The 22,549-nt window shown below is 41.4% G+C and overlaps 2 protein-coding genes across 5 annotated transcripts in view; one reads left to right on the top strand and one right to left on the bottom strand.

Moving 5' to 3' along the window:
• FGD6 (FYVE, RhoGEF and PH domain containing 6) overlaps positions 1–14,510 on the bottom strand; it is a 72,079-nt gene extending 57,569 nt beyond the window's left edge. The window contains exons 1-2 of the mRNA XM_027732282.2: positions 14,330–14,510; positions 2,803–5,239 (exon numbers count right to left, since the gene is read on the bottom strand). Coding sequence (XP_027588083.2) covers positions 2,803–5,239; positions 14,330–14,342 — 2,450 coding nt within the window. The 5' untranslated portion in view covers positions 14,343–14,510. The remainder of the gene's footprint in view (positions 1–2,802; positions 5,240–14,329) is intronic.
• A 183-nt stretch (positions 14,511–14,693) lies between these two features.
• Positions 14,694–22,549, top strand: part of VEZT (vezatin, adherens junctions transmembrane protein) — a 65,575-nt gene continuing 57,719 nt past the window's right edge. For all 4 annotated transcript variants that reach the window (XM_027732228.2, XM_027732227.2, XM_027732232.2 and 1 more), the window contains exon 1: positions 14,694–14,779. In XM_027732228.2, coding sequence (XP_027588029.1) covers positions 14,744–14,779 — 36 coding nt within the window. In that variant the 5' untranslated portion in view covers positions 14,694–14,743. The remainder of the gene's footprint in view (positions 14,780–22,549) is intronic.

The following is a 22,549-nucleotide window of genomic DNA, read 5'->3' as shown; positions in this document are numbered from 1 at the left end:
GCAAGCCTGGCATTCAGACTTAATATCCTGATTATGTGCTATTACGACTAGAAGCGCAGGCAATTGGTCTGAATTTCTCAGAAGAACAATCTCATTTGTGCATTGGCTTTAATCATAACATAATTTGCTTTGAAATCCCCATTAGCAGTGCATTACAGGAATTTTATGTGCCATGATCTATGAAAAAGAGCTAAGTGCGTGTTCTGACAGGCTGGGGAAAATGCGAGCAGCTATTATTTCAATAACAACAGCAGCACTGTTTCTCTAACATTTACCTGGCCCAGAAAATGATAAAAGGCTCTTACAGAACTATGCAGAAAGGGTAAGACAACTTTGATAAAGAAGCTTCAAAGGATTTGAGATAACAATGGATGGGAAAGCTGGAGAAGCTGCTTGCCTGGTTGTGTTTGGGCGAGGACCCTTACAACCCCCAGGGTAGAGCCAAAATGAATACTAGTCCCTGTTCTTCCAGCAGCAGCTGATTTGGGTCTGGAGACCACTGTATCCTTGTGTCACCCATTTTCCCTAAGGATTTCTTTGTTCCCTAAGATCTATTGAAGTAACTGAATACATTAATTATTTCCTAAGGTAGTTTCCAACTATGTAATTTAGTTTAAAATAAACACCTAAATGGCTCTGGTTATGGTTTTTTATGTGTGCTTTTTAAAGAAAAACACAACACAAACCCAGTTGTGCCAAGAATATCCAGCTTATGGAGCAGCAGGTTCAGATGTGGCAGGGAGACCACTTAAATCCTCATATCACCATTGGTACTGGGGAAAGTTTTTGTGGCGAGGGAATAACTATAAATCTCACGCACTCAGCCAGGTAAGAAAACTATGGGATTTCACTAAAGGAGCAACTGCAATCTCATGTCAACCATGCTTAATACAGCAAAACTATCCTGTTCCTAAAGCAAAGACAGTTATTCTCACCTGGATTCAGAACCACATAACACAAAGCAAAATAGATCACATAAACACATAAAATACGTCCTTATTTAAATTTGGTCTCACCCTTCCTAGGTACATCAAATCAAGTGAATTCCAAGAGAGCATGATCAAAATCCCTGAAAGATATCCAAATATTGGATTTAAACAAAAAGCATACATTCAGTCAGGAATTTAAAGTATACCAAAGACAAACCCAAGAAATACCCTGCTATAAACAAGAAAAATTCTGAACAACCACATGAATAAATATACCAATGGGGAGCCCGTAACCTGAAATCCTACTTTCCATGATAAGGCTTCATGCTTTCCATCAAACAGTCCCATGTTGATAATATTAACTCTAAAAACAATTATTAACATGGGATGCCCCTTAATATATTTGTCTCTTCCTATATAAGAGAACATGCTCCCCCAAAGAATGACCAAGTCCCAGATTTTTTGGGGCATGTGTTTGCTATACATACATCCAAAATGAAACACAGCTTAGTAACTCTCAGTGACAAAATGAAGTTAAGTGTGACTATCTTAAGCTGTTTCATTTATTCCTGTCATTATGCACAGTGTAAAGAAGTTTACTGAGGACTTTGAAATATATAGGCCACGTATTTCATTCAAATCCTTGTTGCTGCTTTGAGACAAATTTTTAGGATCTCTAAGACAAACTGATTGGCTGAAGTTAAAAAATTGAATTATACCATATTGAGTCAAAACAACACTTCACCTGTTATCACACTGATGGACAAACTAAGTGATGTTATTTAGGGAGAACATACAAGCCCAACCACTCTCTGTGGCCCATTCCTCTTCCCAAAATCCACAGTCACAGGAATACAAATATTAAAAGATCTGTTCCTGCCTATTCCATTTAGGACCCATTTTGGACATAGAATCACACAATCATTAAGGTTGGAAAAGACATCAAAGATCATTAAGTCCAACCATTAACCCAGCATTGCCATGTTCACTGCTAAACCATGTCTCTTGAGTGCCACATCTAGACGTTTCTGGAACACTTCCAGACACCCCGATTCCACCACTTTCCTGGGCATCCTATTCCAATGCCTGACCATCCTTTCAGTGAAGGAATTTTTCCTGATATCCAATCTAAACCTCCCCTGGTGTAATAGGAGGACGTTCCCTCATATTTATGAATTTGTCCAATTCCTTTTTAAATCTGTTGGTATTATCTGTCTCTACCACCTCCTGAGACAAAGAAGCACAGCAGCAACCTGCAGACTTACCAAACCCCATCACACTAATACCCTGTATGAATCACACAGAAATCGTGCTTCACTACCACCTTTGCTAGGAGCAGACAGATACAGAAGGCTCACTATATTCAGGAAGAGGCAGTAGCTTCTGTTATACCCAAAAAAGCTTTCAAGACCTGACGAAGAATTTACATACCCAAAAGCTTGTCTGCTTTTCCCAGCTCTATCAACTGATCTAAAAATATATTCATTCTCCCTATAAACCTAGCAACTATGTACTCTACGGACGCTTATTTCAGTTCATCTTGAGACTAGTAAGGTTCATTCCTCCCCATTGAAGGGGATATAAATACATGACTGTATCTGATTTGCTTTAATTAAATCTGAAAAAGCACGTAAGTAAGTTTTCCAAGTTTTGAGGAACATATGAGGAATAATTAGATTACTTTTCCCCTTGACTCTCTGTCAAGTGCAAGCAGTTTTCAAAACAACAAAAGTATACAGAAAGATATACAGCAACAACTGTCTTGCTGATATTTAATGAAAAGGGTACAGCCTCCCAAGTCATCATTTAACCATATTTACAACCAACAGAGTTACAATGGAGTTGTTTAACTCCCCTTTGCTTTTTGTTTTACCTGTCAAGTCTCCAACGCCTGTTTGTAGCTTCGCTAAGTTCCTCAGCCTCATAGAAGCCAGTGCCCTGGTCTTCCACGCTGCTGGAGTTCTGCCATTCAAAACAGAGATTTCTCCTAGCACCCACAGCAAAAGGCAAGTTCTCATACTCAGGTATTTCCTCATAGTGACGCACATTCTCATACTCTGGAGCACAGGTGCTGGTTACAGAATTCAAACGCGTTTGTGCCAGATTCTCCCCCAAAAGTAAATGCCTGTCTAAAGACTCCAGCCTTTGGTTATTGCGCATCTCAGGTTGACTCCTGTTTCTCTGCCTCTTCTTCTGTAGCGCCGGACTACTTATTTCTACAGAATGCACCTTGGCAGATTTCGCTTTCCTTTCACTGCCTACAGATGCTATATTCCTGTTGTTACCACTTCCACAGCCGTCCCCAGTGGAAAGGTTGGCAATAGCACTATCCACTGACTGGCTGCCTTTAGACAGAAATTTTTGGAAGTCACTTTTCATTAAGCAAACTGATAGTTTCATGTTCAGAAACTTTTTCAAGCTACTTTTCTTCTGATGGTCTTTGCAGGGCTTGTCTGTCCTGTCCATGTCCACAGCAGAGAGAGACTTGGCCCTAGGCTTTGTCACAACAGTGAAGTGGTTGAAGCTGTTAGCAATATTAGCAGTTTTTAATGATTCAGAATTTCCTGGAAATGGAAGAATAGGATGAGGTAACTTCCAAACGGGTTTCTCAGAACGTTTGGGTATATCACAGGATGACAGCGCACCTTGCTCCTTGGCTCGTGGATGTGTGAAGTGAGATCCTTCCAGAACACTGTTTGATTTGTTCTCACTGGAGGTGTAGGAACTTTTGTCCACAAGCTCTGCTGAGGCAGCTTTTTTCAGAAGGCCAGCAGCTGGAAGACTGTGCCTCTGTGGTTTCTTAGGAACAACTTTTGGAGAATTCTCATCCTTTATTTTAACTTCTTTATTTTCCAAGTTTTGTGGGGATATGTGGAGGCTACTGGAAGCAGATGAGTGCTGACTGCAAGTCAATTTGAGCTGCTTTGGCAAACTCATGGACAAAGTATCAGACCTGACAAAGTTAGTCCTTTTGTCCACAGCATCTGGCATACTTCTGTCATCTGTTACCTCATCCATTGAGTTAACTAACTTATGGTCTGTATCTAAAGAGCATTCAACAATTCCCACTAAATCAGAACTTTTGTGTAACAACTGAGACAAAAGATTTTGTGAAGCTGAATCTTCCACAGCAGATTCCTTCACATGATGCATTTTGTCTGCATTGCTTCGAGTTATCTCACATTTTTCAGGATGAAGCACTTCTGTATTATTGTTATAACAAACACTTTGACCAAGGACATTAATTTTTGCTGGGTTTTTAAAGCTTTGGTCCACAAGCCCATAGGAATCTTTCTCTGGATTAGATGGTTCCTTTGTTCCTTCTCCTGTGGTGTCTATGCCATCCTGACGGACCAGACATGCGGCACGTGGCTTTCTTGGCTTAGGGATAGGAAGCACTTTTGAGCTCAAGAGTGAAGATGTTTCAGGGGAAGCTTTATTAGCACCTGCTTTCATCCCTACTTCACCTGAAAACATACTATTGCTACTTAAATTTTCATTTTCTAAGATTTCCTGGTCCAATGGGCAATAACAACTGTGGTTATTTTCAGTCAAACTAGGACAAATTTCAGACATCTGAAACTCATCAGCAATGATTTTACTATCAGTATTTTGTTGCTTCCCTTTAGCTACCTCAGAAGATGATGAAGACTGTACAAGTTCCATAAACTCTATTTTAAAAACGTTCTTGGAACTGCTACCATCCCCTTTGTCAAGTTTGTCTGCATGCCTATCCCTTACAGGACTGCTGTTAGGAAATACACCGTGAGTTAGGACATCCTTAAGCTTCTCTTCCGAAATGCTGGCTTTCAAAACCACCCGACTTCTATTTCCCAGTTTTTCATTGTGACTATCACCCAGAGATGCTGCATTTCTTTCAACAGCTTTGATGTTCTCTAAGTTTTCAAAGTGCTCAAGAATGATCTGAGTTTTACAGGTTTTCTCTCCACTTTCAAGTTTATGAAGGCATTCAAATTTGCAAGATGACACAGGTAGAATATATGTTGTGTTGCCAGTGCTCCCTTCCGAGGTTTCATTTTTATAGTTCAAGTGGTCTAGCGTTTGAGAAGAATCTTCCCTGTGCTCCTCAAAGCTTTTTGTGCTTTTTCGTTTAGACGATGGAGGTTTAACTTCAGGAATGGATGAGCTCTTGAGAACCTTTGGTTTTGGTGCAATTGTTGGCTTGGTTTTCCTTGCTGCTTGTATCACACCAGAAAGTACAACATCAGGCTTCGGTGCAACAGGTGGAGGTGTTGCTTTGTGTCCTACCACAAATTTTGGTTTGGGGGCCACTGGTGGCTTCTTAATTTCTAGGAAAAATGGAAAACAAAGACTTTAGTCACCACTGCCTACAAAACAACTTCACCTGCACTGCAGTATTATTGGAAGTTTTGTAATATTAACTTGTGATCTACAAGATCCCAGTGTGTGTATAAATACATTTTTCCTCTTAAAAGCATACCTCCCTCCCATAACACCACTTTTTTACTAGTTGCCTTTCTTTGTTTGAATAGGCACAACAAAGAGTGGTAGGAAAAGTCTTCAAAGGTAAGTTTTTGTTAACAAATAGTTTAACTTAATATTAAGTGTATGTCCTTGCTCAGATGCTAAAGTATGATGCTAAATAAAAGCAGAGCAGATTAGCCTGGTTTTGCAGTTTGAACTATTATAATATCTTTTTTAAATGGTGTAAGTATTTTAAGTGCCACACGTATAATAAGCCATGAAGATAATGGGACAGCTAGGCTAAGTACCAGGGCAGTTCTGTCCCTTCCCCCACAACCTTTGGAAATGTGTAACCTAAAATTCCTCTTTCCCTTCCTCTTCTCTTTAAACAATATTGAGGTGGATTACTCTACCAGTTGCAAAACCGACAGTTCAGTGAAATGAGTCTGTGGTGTGAAGTTAATGCAGTAATTTGGAGCAAGTCACTACTTTTCTATTGTAAAACGCTATTTCTATACCATTTATGAAATTACTCTTCCCAACATGTTACTGTCTGACCTAGAAGCAGTCACCACTGCTATGACTTACCACCCACTTGATAGCACAAGATGACAAACCCTGAGGAGAGCATACAGCAGGAAAAGGAGCTAATGAGGAACTTGTAGATTGTGGATGTTTGATCCTGTTGTTTGTTTTGAGTGGTTTGGAGATTTGTTTGTTTTGTGATTGCCTTTTTTTAAGGTATGTCTGAAACATTTTAATATTGCAGGAGATTATTTATGACCAATTCATTTCCACATGCTGGAATAATTTCAGATTTCTAAGTGCTTTCAGTGATTTTTTTATATATGCAAATTGATTCATAAAGTAAACGAGTTTCTCATGCTGTTTATGTATTACCTCTGTACTTATTACCTTTGTTTTGAATAATATTTTGGTATACTTTCAGGAAGTGATACATACGTTAAATAAAACCCGCAAGAAAACACACTAGTTAATGTTTCACACGCAAAGAGATAGGGTAAGCCATTGATTTATTACTCCCTTTCAACTGTGGGTTTGGTGTTTGGTTGTTTTATCACCATTATTATTATTATTACAGATGTGCAACTGTATCCTAATCTCTAGCCTAGAAATATGAGAATCAAGCTTCAAAGTTTTCAGGCTGGGTCCTTTTCTGGTTGCAGTTTGTTTTGTGAGGTTTTTTGTTTTGTTTTAAGCAATCCAAATGATTTAAAAAAAAGAAAATAAAACAAGGCAGATGCCCTCAGTTGCAAGTATTTCCCAAACAGTAAGCCAGTAGGCAGCCAGAAACAATGTCTCTACTATAGAAACAGGAAACCCGTGTTTTTCTAGAACATTAATTATTAGATGGTATCCAGACTGACTTCGCTTACACTCAGAACAGCTGTCCTTGATGCCATTATATTAGCAAAAAGGTAAACCTGATGGCAGAGAAAACATTTGAGGGATTTTGCAAGAGGGAGCCCAGAATTTCTTTCCAAAGGTACAGCTCCTTATGGCCACTGACAACAGTGACCCAAGTACCAGCTACTGCCGAGGCTATACTACCTTCTGCTTCCCATGTAAAGACAGGTTTCCCACAGAGAGGAGAGTCAACAATTTGCTAAGGGGAAAAAAACAATTAACCCTTTGGACGGGTAAACACTGATCTCAAACAGCAGAAGAGAACTGTACACTCACTTTCAGACAAGGCAACTGCCTATTCAGTTGGAGAAGGAAGTGATGGCAGTAAAAAACAAGGAAAGGATGCCCAGTTTGTCACAGAACAGAACACAGCAGTAGATCTGGGCCACATTCAGTAATATTTATTAAGCTATTAAAGCTCCCTGAACACAGGAGAGAGACAGCTTGATTTGGAAGCCTTCCTGATGTGAGAGGAACAGATTGAAGACTCAGGAGATTAAACATTGGCTAGGTAAGTGATATCCTGTGGATTATTTGTCCCGCTCTGCAAACTGAGGTCCATAAATCTTCTAAGTTTCCCTCAGTAGTGGGACTGCCTAACATTATGGATAGCAACCAAACTAAGTCACTCTGCAGGACTCTCAACTAGTATTTATTATGGAGGACACTCAGAAGTTATGACATGACACCACTACCTGAATATAAGACTTAAAACTAAAACGTGAAAATATACAGGAATGTGAAGAAAACAAACCCGTTGTTCATATGCCAATGGCGGAAACCTGGATAATGAACAGAGCAAGAAAAATTCACTTCTGATAATAAGCACAATTCAATACGATTTCTGAAGCCTACTAGAATTCCTTAAATTACTTCAATGTTAAAAAGCATTGGGACAGACAGAAGAGACCGGCAAATTGTGTGGTATAATAAAGACACCACTGTCTGCTTTAAAGTGATTGCACATTTCATCTAGAGTAGATATGGCTCAATGTATTAACAGGCACATTACAGTCTCGGTATCAATACAGATCTGCAGTCAACCACTCAATCAGAAAGGAATGTGATGAAGAGCCCTTTCAAACATAAATGTGACGTGAGAGAAAAGACTCCAAGAAGGGAATGCATACCAGTAGTTTTCCTCAACAAAATATCTTTGAGTTTCAGAAAAATACAAGGGATGAACTACTTAGAAAAAAAATTACAGCAGCTAGGCAAGGGTTAAAGTATAGTAGATTTCTATTAGAAATCAAGAATTAAAGTTCAGTTGATTATAAACTAACTTAATTTGCCGTGTGTGGATAAAAAAACCCAGTTCTACATAACACAGTGCTTTAAAAGGGACAATTTCTCATCCAGAATAGAAAGAAAACTAAGTAGGAGGCAACTCTTTATATATAAAGGTGTAAGAAATGACTAGAAGTCATATGAGAATGAGTTTTTGTTAAATGGCAAGCATAAGCAAGCCTCTTTGGTGAAAAACAATAAATATAATCATGGAAACATACAGCAAATGCATGGAGTGGTGAGTTGTTTGGTCAGTGGGCTTTTTCCTGGTGCCTATGGAATGGTTCACTTAAGAACAGAGATGGCTGGATATGCTTAAGAGAGTAAAAAATGAAGAGAATTTGGAAATCAATGTAGACAGTTATTTTATGAGAGCTCCATGCAGGTCTGCAGCTAAGCAGTAAATAATCTTCTGATAAATATAAAAAGATGAAGGGAGCCAAAAATATTTCTGCACATAGCACATGCCAGACTGTTCATGACATGCTATGTCACCTTCTGGCAATCTCAGAAATAACTATAGAAGTATCCAAGGTCTAAAAATTATGCCTCAAATTCTAAGAAAGCTCATCCAGCTTAATTCAACCAAGAATTTAAGCAGTAAGATGGTAACAGAATATATACTTATGTGAAAGATTTTTGATAACAGATGGCTAAAACACCTGATGAGTTCCCACAGCTGACCAGTGAAATTTGACAAGTTCAAACTTGGAACAAAGTTCTAAAATCATTATGAAACCTGAAGGGTAATCAACTACAGGAACATCTCACCTAGGGTTGTGGAGGAGCCACAAGCACTTACAGTCAACCTAAACTCACTTTCTGATATGTGTAGAAGTTTCAGAGGAAACTTTCGCTTGGACATTGGATTCTCTGGCTTGTCCTTCTCAGGAAAGTAGAGAATCACTAAGCTCTCCCCCCTCCAATCCTCACCCATTTCTCAGAGAGAATTCCTGCATCCAGGAATACCAGTAGTAAACCCAAATATAAGAGCAGAAACACAAAATTTAATTTTCATAAACAGATTAAATGTTTAGGAGCCAGAGAAACTGTGAAGAGATATCCTCTGACTTGCTTGACTAAGCAAAGGAAGAAACCCATAAATAAAGTGACTAGCAATGCTCTCATCACCAACAGGAAATCTGCTACTCATCTAGGAACAGCCAACACCACACTCAGTGCTGAAGAAAAAAAAAAAAGGAGCTTAAAAATATCAACACCCAACACCCTTAAAAAAAGTGGATTTAAAAGGGCATTATTTTTCTAACAATAAATAGCCATTAGAACCACCTATGCAGGTCAATGCATATACTCTGACTTCAGGTCACAGTACAGAAAATAGACATTTGCTCCTCTGGTGAATTATGTCCTCCAGCATGCTGAGGAAAAAGCAACACCCATTCTCATCCTGCTGAGCTCCTCTGCAACCGACACTTGATATTGCTTGACTGGCAAGTGTTCCTGCTCTTCCTTTGATTTGTTTTAGAGGAGGATGCAAACACCCTGAAGCAACTTCTGCTCTCAATCCTTTGGCCTTAAATTGTCCATTTCTGTTCTTCAGATTATAGGATTTGACAGCTGAGGACCTCACTTAAAAACAAAAAAGCTCATGTGTCTTCTCTTATGCACTATCGTGAACAACCAGGAAAGCCAATAAGACAGTACAATCTTAAGCATTATTATTGCACAGCTTTAAATTCTTCACCTCAAATTTTTACCTTTTTTTATCTTGCCTGCTCAGCACAGGAATAGGGAGTAAAGATGATATATGAAGTTGAACTGAGGCAAAAAAATCAAATAGCACTATCTCTTTTAAAATAAACCCTACTATTGCCAAAGGAATATTTTTCCCATGTTATATTTATGCCCATACTTTTGAGATTACGTTAACAAAATCTATACTTGGGAATAATAAAGAGCAAGAACAAGTCATGTTCACCTGCATCTGTCCAAGAAACAGGGACAAGTGGTTCTGGACACTGTCATGATAACATAACTTAATATTCCTTTCCTTGCAATGCTCCAGGGGAACAGAGGCCCCTCTCCTGGTATTCAGGGTGCCCTATGGGATTATCTTGAGTCACCCAAGAGGTACACCAGGCATGATCCTGCAACCCATCCCAAAGCAATATCCTTTCTGAATCACGAAACAGTAGAAAAACAGTAAAACAACAAATCAGCGTGACACCAGATTTTGACAGCAGCTGAACCTAAGCTTAAGGTACAGGTACAAGTTACTCTGGGGTAAGGAAAGGTGTGAGTTTAACAAATCAGCTACTTTATAGAAGGTGGCCATATGTATACTCTTATCTTACCACACAGTAAATAAGGCACTTTTGACCTACAACGTGACATCTATCTCACATACTACTTCACGTATCTCTTGCACAGGTACTAGGAAAAGGGCTTGAAACGGTTACCGCTCAGCAGCTGGCCTAAGGCAAATGTAGGCATTGGCTTTCTCCCGGCACCTTGTTTACATACGCGGACTGTATTCTCAGAGATAGGACATCACATCCGTAGGCTACATATGAAAATAATACAATGCCCAGAAGGTAATGCGCCAAGGAATCGATGTGTTGTTTTTTTCTTACGTGAAGGAAGAGCTTGCTCCAACAGCCAACTTACTGACCCTGAGACTACTGGCATAAAACACTACAACTCACAGACAAGAATGCCAGTCTGGCTTCTAAAGAGCATGTAGGAGGAGAGGTAATTACTGCTATATGTTTGGGATACACCGAGACATTATTGCAATAGCATTTAATGCACTGCACAGAGAAACAGTATTTTAAAACTCCCATTCTCCAGCAGCCTGAATGTTAATGACTTGTTACAAGGCTTTTCAGTTTAATTACTTTGCTTTCAGATACAGAAAGAAAGTTTCATTAGGTAAACACCTCAGAAAGCATTGTGAGATCATTAATTTATTTCCTGCAAATGTATATTTATTTTTTCATTATAGAGAGGGTCTGATTTTCTCAGGTGCCATAATGCTCAAAAAAACAAAAAAAGGAATGAGTCATGACATCCTGGAAGATAATACATGTAGTTTGTAAAATACAAGGGAAAACTATCGTTTCTAAGCCACTACAGCTGTAGAAAACATCCTAAATAAACTGCAAAATGAAAACATCCATTTCAAAATCTCAGATTGTTCACTGACTTATTGAAATAGAACAAGAAAGTCAGGAATAACTTTAGAGTAAGGACAAGAGATGAATAAACAACCTTTCCAGATCTCTGTGGAGACAGAGTTGAGTAACTCTAACAAGACTTGACATATTTGAGGGTTAAAGGGACATTAAACCCTGGAGGCCTCATTTTTTTCAATCCTTGAAAGCAATGAAGTTCGATTGGAAAAGTCATGTTGATTTTGTTTATTCTGTTCTTGCTATGTTTTTTCCATTTGAACTACATTTCTGACATTAACATACACTACATTTTTCTCATTGTTGTTGTCAAATCCAATTTCAAGCTTAAGCTATACATTCTGCCCACATTAAATAAGCTGTACAGATCACATATAAGGACTGTTTCTTCAGCAAGAAATAATAAATGTCAAACTCATAACTCTGAGCTTTTGTTTTTTTCCTTTTAAAGGCAAAGAACATACTTGAAGACAGCATAATAGTTTCAGGCAGAAAATAAGTAAATGTACATTCATTGACATCGTAGAATATCGACATATAGAATATGTCAATTGTAGAATTCATTGACATATAGAATATGCAGGACATGAGAAAGCAATGACAGGAGAATAGCTATAAATGAAGACTGAAATCAATATACAGGTTGATCACTACAATAAAATAATCTTTATGTAAAAGTATTTGAAATAAGTGCTATATTTCCTTAGTTCCAACAAGTCCAGATTTATATACACATTTTAAAACATGTAAGCAACAGCTGTGGCAGTATTCCTTCACCTATCACTGAATTACATCCAGCTCTGGAGTGAGATCTGAAACAAATTTGTAGAGGAAATAGAAAAGATACACAGCAAGAAACTGAATGTGCACTGCATTATTTAGAAAGGCAAAAGGTAAGCCGGAGTGAGGTTAAGGCTGGGTTATCAATCTCAGGCCTTCTGCAACTTCTGTCCATGGACAGAAGCAGTGTTTGGTTTATGCAGCACAAACCAGAGTAACAAGTGAATTCACAGTTAAATAATTTCAATATAGGAAATAGATCCTATAGATCACAGGACAGAAATTAAAATACAGGAGTTGGTAAGATTTTTTGTGAGCAATAGCTTTATAAAGCATGTCTATATATTTCAGGCACTAAGTTCTGCAGCAATACCAAGAGAGAGGTACTAAACCTTCAGAACAATCTTCTGTCAGTCCTCAGCCTTTTCACACCCTGCTCATACCTATGAGCTTCTTTACTGAAATGTCAAAAGCTGTCACGATACTATCAGCAGGATCGTGAATCTCAGATCTTGTATCACCTGTTCCCCATTTGTTTTTTCATCTTCATATAATCCATCACACACACAAAATACTCTCCACCCCCCCTTCAATACTCGGCCCTTCATCCCCCTTCAATGTTCCTCTTCTTCCCACCCACTAGGATTCTCTTTATGCCTTCCCCTTCAAATTCCTTGCTAAAATTCACACTTTTCATGATATTGTTCCACTTTCTTCTTACTGATATTCCTCAGCATCCCTTTCTTTTTTGCTTTCTAAGAGATTTTGCTCAACAAAACCCCTTTCTCCTCACGTTCCCCACACACACCACCACAACATACACCAAAACAGAGAAACTCGGTCACGCTAGCTAAACTCTAGAAGTCCTGAGATCAGTTTAGTGCTTGAAAATCTGCCCGACTTTCTGAAACTTATTACCGTATCAAATTTTAACAGCCCAGCTCTAAGCTCTTGAGCACCCCCTAACACTTATCTTTTATTTGCACAGCTGTTTAACTCTTAAAAGACCAAGGGTGAGCTGCACTACCAGCGGCATTACCAAACAACGGGAACCTACAGTGCACCAGTTAAGTAGAGATATCCTGCTTTATTACATGCTTTTTGAAATCTAAACAAAATCTGTCCTATATATTAAAAATGGGAATATACTAAGTGAAGCGGAAAGATGCATTAAATCGCTTTTCATTTTCCAGTAAATTCTGAATAATTACGAGAGCAGAGATAACTTAATTACCGTTAGAGACAATAACAATTTGACATACTTGAGAGGTAAACATTGAGAACCAGGTTGATGTGTCTGCCTGATGTCTGTTTATTGCGTTTTCTTTAGGTTTTTTTTTTCTTCAGGTTTACCCTGCAATTAGTTGTGTTTCCACCCAGTACATCATAATTTACACCACATATTTTCCATGCAGAAACTACTCTTATTCTCGTCTTCAAGCAGATAAGAAAGGAATCTATTAATCTAACAGATAGATGAATAGAAGTACTAACAGCGCACTACCGTGCAGGCAAACAAAAATACGAGCAATTCCCTTAAACATGGGGAGCTCTTGTTTTAAACCAAGAATTTGCCTCGAAGCTCTTTTAGTCATTAAATTGGCAGCGGTCAAGAAACGGGAGAGGAAAGGTAAGGAAAGCACTGAATCAGGTCAGTTCCAACCAGCAGCTGGAAAGGCCAGAAGCGAAAGCATTCCCGTACCCCCGTGGGGCTCCAGCTTCCAAGAGCCCGGCCAAGGCAGGTACATCCCCGAAGCAAAGCTGCAGCTGACAAACTTTTGCAGCTCCGCGGAGTCAGACGGAGCGACAGTCCTAGCCCCGGTGCTGGCTCTCCTGCCGGAACACCCGGCCCCCACCAGGCTCCCCCCGCCGCCAGCTCAGCCCCACGCGGGGTGCCCGCTCCGGACACGCGGGGCGGAGAGCGGAGCGCCCGGCTCAGCCCCGGCCGCCGCGGCAGGACGTGCCGAGGGCTGCGGGCTGATCCCCCGGGAAGGGCTGTCCCCCCGGCCGGGAAGGGCTTTTCCCCCCCGCCGGGAGCGGGTGCGAGGGTTCGCCCCCCAGCTCTCCCTTCGCTCTCCACCCGCCTCCCCCAGAGCGAGCCGGGGGCGCAGCGCCCGGCGCTGCCGGGACAAGGAACGCCGGCGGCTCCGGCTCCTGTCCCGTGGCGCAACCCTTTCATCCCCCCATCCCGTCCCGTTCCCGCTGCCGCGGGGCGAGCGACGCGACGCTTTCCGCGGGCAGGGAGACACGGACCCGCCGCCGGCCGGGCGGGAACCGCCGCTCTCCGGAGTTTCCCCGGACACTCACCAGCGGAGCTCATGGTGCTCCCCAGGCGCCGCGCCGCGCTCCCTTTCGTCCCTTACGCTACGGCCCCTCTGAGGGCCGAGGAGAAGGAGCCCATTGTTTCCCCGCGCCGCCACCCAGCCGGAGCCGCAGCAGGAGCAGCTCCCCCTTCGCTGTGCCGCTGCCTCATCCCGCCCCGCGGCTCCGACTCCGCCAGCGCCAGCAGCGCCGCCACCACCGCCCAGCGGCGCCCCCTGCCGGGCCGCGCCCCGCCCCGCCCACCAATCAGCACCGCCCGCAGGCGGCTCCCGCCGTGCCTTCTGGGAGCTGTAGTTCACCTCTGCGTCAGGCAGCTCTCGGCAGGGCGGGGCGGCTGACGGAGCGGCGGACTCGGTTTCCCAGCGTGCCCGCGGGGAGGGGGTGGCATGGCGGGCAAGGATGACACCGGAGTTCGACGAAGAAGTGGTGTTTGAGGTGGGCGCGGGGCGACCCGGCGCGGGCTGGGCCCGGGTCTCTCCGCCCCTCGTTGCGCCGCGGCCCGCGGGGGCGGCGTGCGCCGGGCGGGTCGGAGTGGCCGCGGGCCGTGAGGCGGGCGCGGGGCCCGGCCCAGGGCAGCGCCTGCCGCGAGCGGGCGGCGGCGGGCGGGACCGGCGGGAGCGGCGGGTCGGGGCGGTGCTCGGCGTGCCCCGCGCCCCGGAGCAGCCCGGGGCCGGCGCTGCGCCCGCCGCGTAGGGCGAGGGCGCGACGGCTTAGCTCGGCGGGGCCGGGCGGTCCTTTGTGCGGCCGTGCCGCGCTGCCCGGCCCCGCCGTCGGGCGGCCGCGGGAAGACCTGTCGGGAGGGCCGTGTCTGCGCGGGGTCCCTCAGAGCCGCCCGTGGGCACCGCTCGGACCCAGGAGGGGCGCCCGGCCGGCCGAGCTAAGCTGTGGGGTCAGGGTAGCGAATAGGAAAAAAATTCTGCTTCTAAATCGGTGTCACTCACATAAAAGGTGCCTTTCAGCACACAATTGTGCAGTGGACACTGAAACTGTCTTGTCTCTCTAATGTTTGTGCTATTAAGGGATTTGCATAAAACGTTTACAGCTATATCGCGCCTTGTTAGATAATGGGTGTGCAATATCGTCTTGGCCTTATTTGAAACTGTGGCTAAATATATCCGCTGTTGCGGTTTGGTAACAAAATCGAGTCCGTTTGCAGCAGGTAAATGTAACTATCTTCGTGGAGGGGACACGTGATTTTGCAGGTGTATAGAGAAAGTGGTTATAAAGAAATGCTACCTTTAAAATGAATAATTATTATAGCAGTATTAGGGCTTCTCCTTTGGTCAGGTTGCAAAACACTCCTTATATAAGGAATTATTTTTTCTCAGGTGTGTAAGCACTACATGTCTTTGGTCTGTACCACAAAGTTTTGTGTTCAGCCACAACCAATCTTGAATCCTAACAATAAGATCTGTTGTTTATATTGCTGCTGTGTTAAATCACTTCCTTTAATACAATAAATCCGTGGTGAGAATTTATTTCACAGGTAACGCCTGTGCTCTTAATTTCCTTCTTCAGTAACAGTAATACTCGTTTTACAGTTACACAGTTCTTCAGTTCCTGCAGCAATTACCATTTTGTTTGAAGAAGTTCTGCTGTAGAGAGTAAAAGATCCCCCTGCATATGCCCTTCACTATTGTCTATGTGTTTTGGGAACAGATTTCTGTCGCTAGTATTTATTTCATTTATTCATTTACTGTGTCAAGTGTGTGTGTGTATGTAAATGCACGCCTTATAGGTGTGCTGAGTGACATAATAACAGACCTGTCCTACATTAAATGTCCTACATTATGGTACAGCATCAGATAAGCAAAGATAGGACAAATGCGTGTTGTTTGGGTTGGTTGATTGCTTGGAGTGCAGAACTGGGTGAGCTACCGACTGACAATAATGGGCACCATGGAACACACAAAAATTATCTTCAGAACTGCTCAGCAGCGTTCATGCTACTCTAAAATGAAGGCTCCACAGAGAATTATGAACATACTTTGCGCAGGTGTGCTAGAGATGGAAGTTGGCAAGGAACCGAAAAGTTATTGCTGCAATGGATTTATTTTTTTTAATTACTTTTAAAATTCTTTTTCTTGGGCCCCGAACTCTCCCTCTTAATTATTTATGGTTTCTGGTAAGCAGCTACACTTTCTCTGCACCTTAGCAGGTCTTTTCCCATGTTGTTCTTCAGGAGTCACTGTTGCAAGGAGGCCTCCAGCATTTAGGCCTCATTTGCTGTGAAGGGCTGTTTTCCCTGTGCATTTGGAGCCCCCATGAGTAAGATATGGATCAATGTTGTAAGGAGAAGTGGTGTGCTAACAAATGCGTGATAAGGAAAGAAATGGTCCTTCATGCTTTTCATACCCAACAGAATGGGTAGGAGAGAGAAGCAAAGCAAATGGAATATGCTTCACCTGTTTCACCTCATGGTTATGCCCAGTGTTATTTTCTGCACGTTTTTCAGGTCACAGCTCTATCCAGCTGGCCCTGAATACATCAACAGCAGCTGTCTGCATTACAGATTTTGCAGCATCAAACAGATGATGGCCTGTTGATAGATCTTTATGAGCTTCCAAGGACCGATCATTTTTCTTACTATCAAAGTATCTTTTACATTAATTTAACTCTAAAGGGAGGGAAGCACAAACACAGCGTTGCTGCCCCAGGAGAGTAGTGTTTTCCATCCAGTTCAAGCGCCGGTGCAGATCATTGTGATTGAACAATAATGAATGATGGGCATTTACTTTATCCACTAAGTGCTACCATTCTCTATCCAGTTTATAAATTAATTCCAGCAGCAACCAGCGATTTTCATTCACTGACTGCATAGTCCCAGCACTTCAGTTCTTGCGTTTGTTACAACCAGTTGCTCTTTTAATTAAAATGCTACAAATACTGGGGGGAGGAACAGAACCCAAGAAACACAGAGGTGCCCCTGATATGCTTGGCCCAGGCTTGTTTGCCAGCAGCACGTCAAATTAAAAATTGTGGCACTGTAGAGCAAATTGTACTAAACAGTGGAGGAACAATTCATGGTGTACTTTGTTAGTGTCTGTCTTAATTTATTAAGGGAGATAATGAGATAGGAAATTTGATGTTAAGTTGCTTGAGATGAGTTATTTTACAGACTGGGCTAGAAGACCAGAATGCTGCAGTTACAGTGTACTTTGCTAGAAAATTGCAGTGTTTTGTGTATTTATATGAGACTTGAATTGTGTTAGGTTTTTTTATTGTTTTTTGGACAATGAAATCTCCTCCTTGTATTCTTTTTCTTTTTCTTTTTTTTTTGATGTATAAATTAAAGAAACTTCTTGTTCAAATTGGCTAAATTTCTCCATTGTTGTGCCAGTGGGGGGGACTGTGTCAGAACGTGGTTGCTTTGATCATATATAACTGCCTTCTGATTTCTGACTGAAAATTTATTCATGGCCACTTCATACCTACTTGTGCTCCTGCTAATAATTTCCATTATTTTATATAGTTCTTATATTTCTCTAGAATTTACATAATCAGAGAATCATTTAGATTGGAAAAGACCTCTGAGATCATCAAGTCCAGCTTTTGATTGATCACCACCTTGTCACTAAGTGCCACATCTAATCTTTTCTTGAACACCTCCAGGGATGGTGACTCCACCACCTCCCTGGGCAGCTCATTCCAATGCTTAACAACCCTTTCCCTAAAGAAGTCCTTCCAGATATCCAACATAAACCTCCCCTGGTGCAGCATGAGGCCATTTCCTCCTAACCTGTCACTGGCTGCCTGGGAAAAGAGACCAACCCTCACCTGGCTACAACCTCTTTTCAGGTAATTGTAGAGAGTGATAAGGTCTCCCCTGAACCTCCTTTTGTCCAGGTAAACAACCCCATCTTCCTCAGCTGCTCCTCATCAGACTTGTGCTACAGACCCTTCAACAGCTCCATGTCCCTTCTCTGGACTTGCTCCAGCACCTCAATGTCTTTCTGGCAGTGAAGGGCCCAAAACAGAACACAGGATTTGAAATGCAGCCTCACCAGTGCTGTGTACAGGGAAAGAATTTACCTCTCCTTGTGTATTTATAGAAAGCAGACTTGTTCTGGCTGAGGATTTTGTTAGGCTGGATAAAACAATATATTTTAGCTTCCTGTCACAAAACAGATTTCTCTGTTCTTCCTTTTTCATTTGGGTTTTTTTTGTTTGTTTGGGTTTTTTTGGTGTTTTACACACCTATTCAGTTCATCTTTCTTTACCTGAGCTTGCAGCATGGTATTCAGGATTCTTGCTGGCCTCTTCTACTACTGTTTTTGCTCTTTGCTTCTGAGAAGACTTTGTTTCTTGCCTACAAACAACTTTTTCAAGTCTTCATACTATTTGACTCAGTTACGATAAGGTAGGTTAACCACTCGTGTGTCCTTGATTTTATCAACAGCTCCACATTATTGGAGAGTTTGTTTTTATTGGTTCCTCTGTGTAAGGTCTTACTGTTGTCTGTTGCTAAATTGCGTGCTATTATCAGTACCCACTTAAGGTCATCCATTTCTTTTTGTACGATGTCTCAATCCTTTTCTGCATATATGATCTTACTTGGTGTTATTGGCAAATGTCAGTAGGTTGCTTTTTGGTATAAATTTAATTATACCAAGTATGAAAGCTTTTAAAAATTCAAAAGCTTTGACCAAAGACTCATTCTTTAGGAACTCCGTTAGTAACCTTCTGATCTTATAGCTTTTCATTCAGCACAGACCACTGTAATCTCTGCTATCAACATACTTGGTTCCTTTCCCACCTTTTTCCTTAACTGATACGGCACAGTATCAAAAGTCCATACCCATATGGCACAGTATAAAATGTCCATCTAAACTTCCTGCATTCCCCATATCTTTAAAAATCACGTGTCTTGTCAAAGAAGGATGACAAGTGAGTTTGGCACAATCTACCTCTGGTGAACCCACATGATATCTTCTTTGATGATCATTTGTTTTCTCCTTTGTGTTTGAATTTTGCAGGAAAGAATAATTATTCTCAGTAGCCTGCTGGCTTTTGATCAGAATCATGGACCTGACATATTCTTGATTGCTTTTTCTCCTTGTAAATATAGACGCTGTGTTTGCTTTTTTCTGCTTTTGAGTTTATAGATTGATTAAAAATCCTTTCTGCTGAATCTTTCATCTCCTGTGCCCGTTCTTTCAAAATGCCGGGATGAAGGTGATCCAAACACTCCATTTTCAGCTCCCAATTTCTGCTTTCAGCTAATTTGTCCTATATTTTAATGAGCTTGTGCAAGCTTGTTTTTTAAACTTGGATAGATATTCAAGCTATGCTCACAGAATCACAGAATGTTTGAGGTTGGGAGGGATCTCTGGAGGTCATCTGGTCCAACCCCCCTGCTCAAGCAGGATCATCTAAAGCCTGTTGTCCAGGACCATGTCGATATGGCTTTTGAATGTCTTTGAGCATGGAGATTTCACAATCTCTCTGGGCAACCTGTGTCAGTGCTCAGTCACTCTCACACTAAAAAAACGCTTCTTGATGTTCAGAGGGAACCTCCTGTGTTTCAGTTTGTGCTCGTTGCCTCTGGTCCTGTCACTGGGCACTACTGAAAAGCACCTGTTTCTCTTCTCTTTGCACAATCTCTTTGAGTATGAGACCTGCCCTGAGGTTTCCCCAGGCTGAACAATCCCAGCTCTCTCAGCCAGGTTCTGAAGTTCAGAACCTCAGGTTCTCTCTCAGGGTCACCCAGACTGTTGTTGGAACCTAATCTCAGAAAATCTTCCTTGATCTGCCAGCTCTATGGTTCTGGTGGAAGGACTGGAGCTGACTTTTGTTGTTTTCCATTTTAATTCTGTGTTTGCAGAAGAAAGTTAATCAGAGTGCACGGAAAATAAGATTTTGACACCCACGATATCAAACTGCCACCACCTTAGATTTTTAAGAGCTTTTTCCTACTCTGTGTTTGAAATACAAAGTTGTGCATGCAGAATTGTGTACAGTGTAGTACTGAATTAATTTCATTGGCATAAAATCTCAATTTTTAAAAATTTTAATTAGGAAAGAAATCTTTCCTTACTTGAGACATTGTTTTAATTAATTCATGAGTCTTGTGCCATTCCTACCACCAGTTCTGTCCATATTATTTACACAATATTGATATTTGTTAGCTATTTCAGTATTAGCGGAAATACATTTTAAAGAATAGTCCCATTAAAGGGCTGACTGAGTATCATGATGATAGTGTCACTGTGGAATCTAATCTTTTATTCTAGATCTAGAGGATCTGATCATTACTATGACTCCAGACTTTTAAATTTGGGATTTATTTCTTGTCCCGTTAGAAATCTTGGGCTGAAAAATACATTATAAATTATATGTGTTCTTTCACTACTTCAAATTTTCTCTTGTGCAGATGGTAGAATAATACCAAGCTAACAAAATGAGACTTTCTTTGTCTTACCTGTCTGCATCAAATCTCAGAATCTATACTAATCTGTATTTAAAAAGAAACCAGGCTGGGATTGAACACAAAGAGGTTCAGAAATCTCATGTCCAAATTCAGAAGTTTATGTCTTTGTAAAATACTGAACACAGCTCTACTGAACCTAGAATTGGAATTCACAAACTCAGAACAAAGATTTTGAACGTGTAACAGGTGTTCTCGTTTCACAGCCAGCCCTTGCTCAAGCAGTCAGCATTCCTGTCACCGGAGGAAAATATGCATAGAAATAGAGTTACCCTTTCCAGAGTTTGAAGAGACATGGTCTGTGTTCTTTGTCTTGTTGCTGTACTGGAAGAAGCTAATGTGAGAACTGAGTCCTGCAAACAGTGGGAAAGTGGTTTGCAGGGAGCATGCCATCCTAAGGGAGAAAGGAAGCACCGAGGCCCAGCAGAGCTGGCGGCTACATGGCACTGGGTCAGGCTCGTGTGGGGTGGAGGTAGGAATGGTGGGGTCTACTTGGGAGGGACATGGCACAAAAGTGAAGTATTGAGCAACATCCAGTGTATTCAAGTGTCAGGTTCAGAAAGACAACTCTCACTGCTTATTTAGGCATCAAACCCAGATGCTGCTCAGTGCTGAGGGGCATGGAGGATGCCTGCATAGAATGTTCTGATCCACATATTTCTGTAAGATTTAAAGAGAGATTCAAGGAGGCACCACCATTTCCCAGCATCATACAACTATATTCAGAACAGCCCTTAGCCAATGTGTTCACTCTATGCCTACAATGGTTAAACATATCTAAAATATGTTTATTAAACATATCTAAAATATGGGATTTCTTTGCTTAGAATACTGGTGCATCACTAATTTGAGATGTTCAAATCCTCATGTGTTTAAAAGGGTTCAGCTTTTATCAAAACATTCAATCGTGTTTTCACAAATGCTTTCTTCACATAAATTAGCTGTACAAATTATTTTGTTTAAAAAATAAAACAAAACTAAAGGGAACCTAACCTCAGAAACTTTTTGTAGTGATGAGAATTTTAAGTTACTTTCATTCAAAAACCCGAAAACATTAGGATTTGCAAAATAATGTGATTTTTGTCAAGCATTGGGCTTGTAATGTTGTTTTGTCAAAAATAATGTCTCAAACATAAATTAGAAAAAAGAAGTTAAAAAAGGAATATTCACACACTTTCAATGTTATTGTCAGTATTGCACCCTCAGCAGGATTTTTCTTACCAAATACTGGGTGGACTGAAGATGTAGTACTCTCATTTTATATGTATGCATGAAATAAAGCCAGCTTTAAATACACAGTTCTGTCAAAACCGCAGTTAGCTTGTTCTGGTGAACTGGTTCTGAGACTGTGCCTTGGCTGCCTGAAGTGTGGGCTGTTGCCAGAAAAGGGGTTCAGGCTTCACTCCTCTTTTCTGGCTTATTCTCATCCTCCTCTTTATGCTGGCACCTGGATTTGTGGGTGATGCTGTAAGATGGCTCAGAAGACTGATTAGACTATAAACTAACTGGGCTAAGAAATAATAAGAAAAAAGATTAATTTTTTTTTTTTTTTTTTTGACAATCAGATCGGTTCTTTGTTCCATCTCACCATTCGGCTACATAAATATTACCATCAGTGTTCTGAAATGGTACTGCAGCTTTCAGCTGCACCCACTGGTAATGACAGATTAAATTGACCATGCAAATTCAGCCTGAGGAGATATCTGCTGAAAATTGCGGTGTGCTGTAGAGGCACATGGACTATTTTAGATATTTTGCTTCTCAGCAGTTTTCTAAGA

Source organism: Pipra filicauda, unplaced genomic scaffold (genome assembly GCF_003945595.2).
Source record: "Pipra filicauda isolate LSUMZ 115617 unplaced genomic scaffold, ASM394559v2 scaffold132_size2486313_pilon, whole genome shotgun sequence".
NCBI lineage: Eukaryota > Metazoa > Chordata > Aves > Passeriformes > Pipridae > Pipra > Pipra filicauda.
This window is presented reverse-complemented; position numbering and strand designations above follow the sequence as displayed.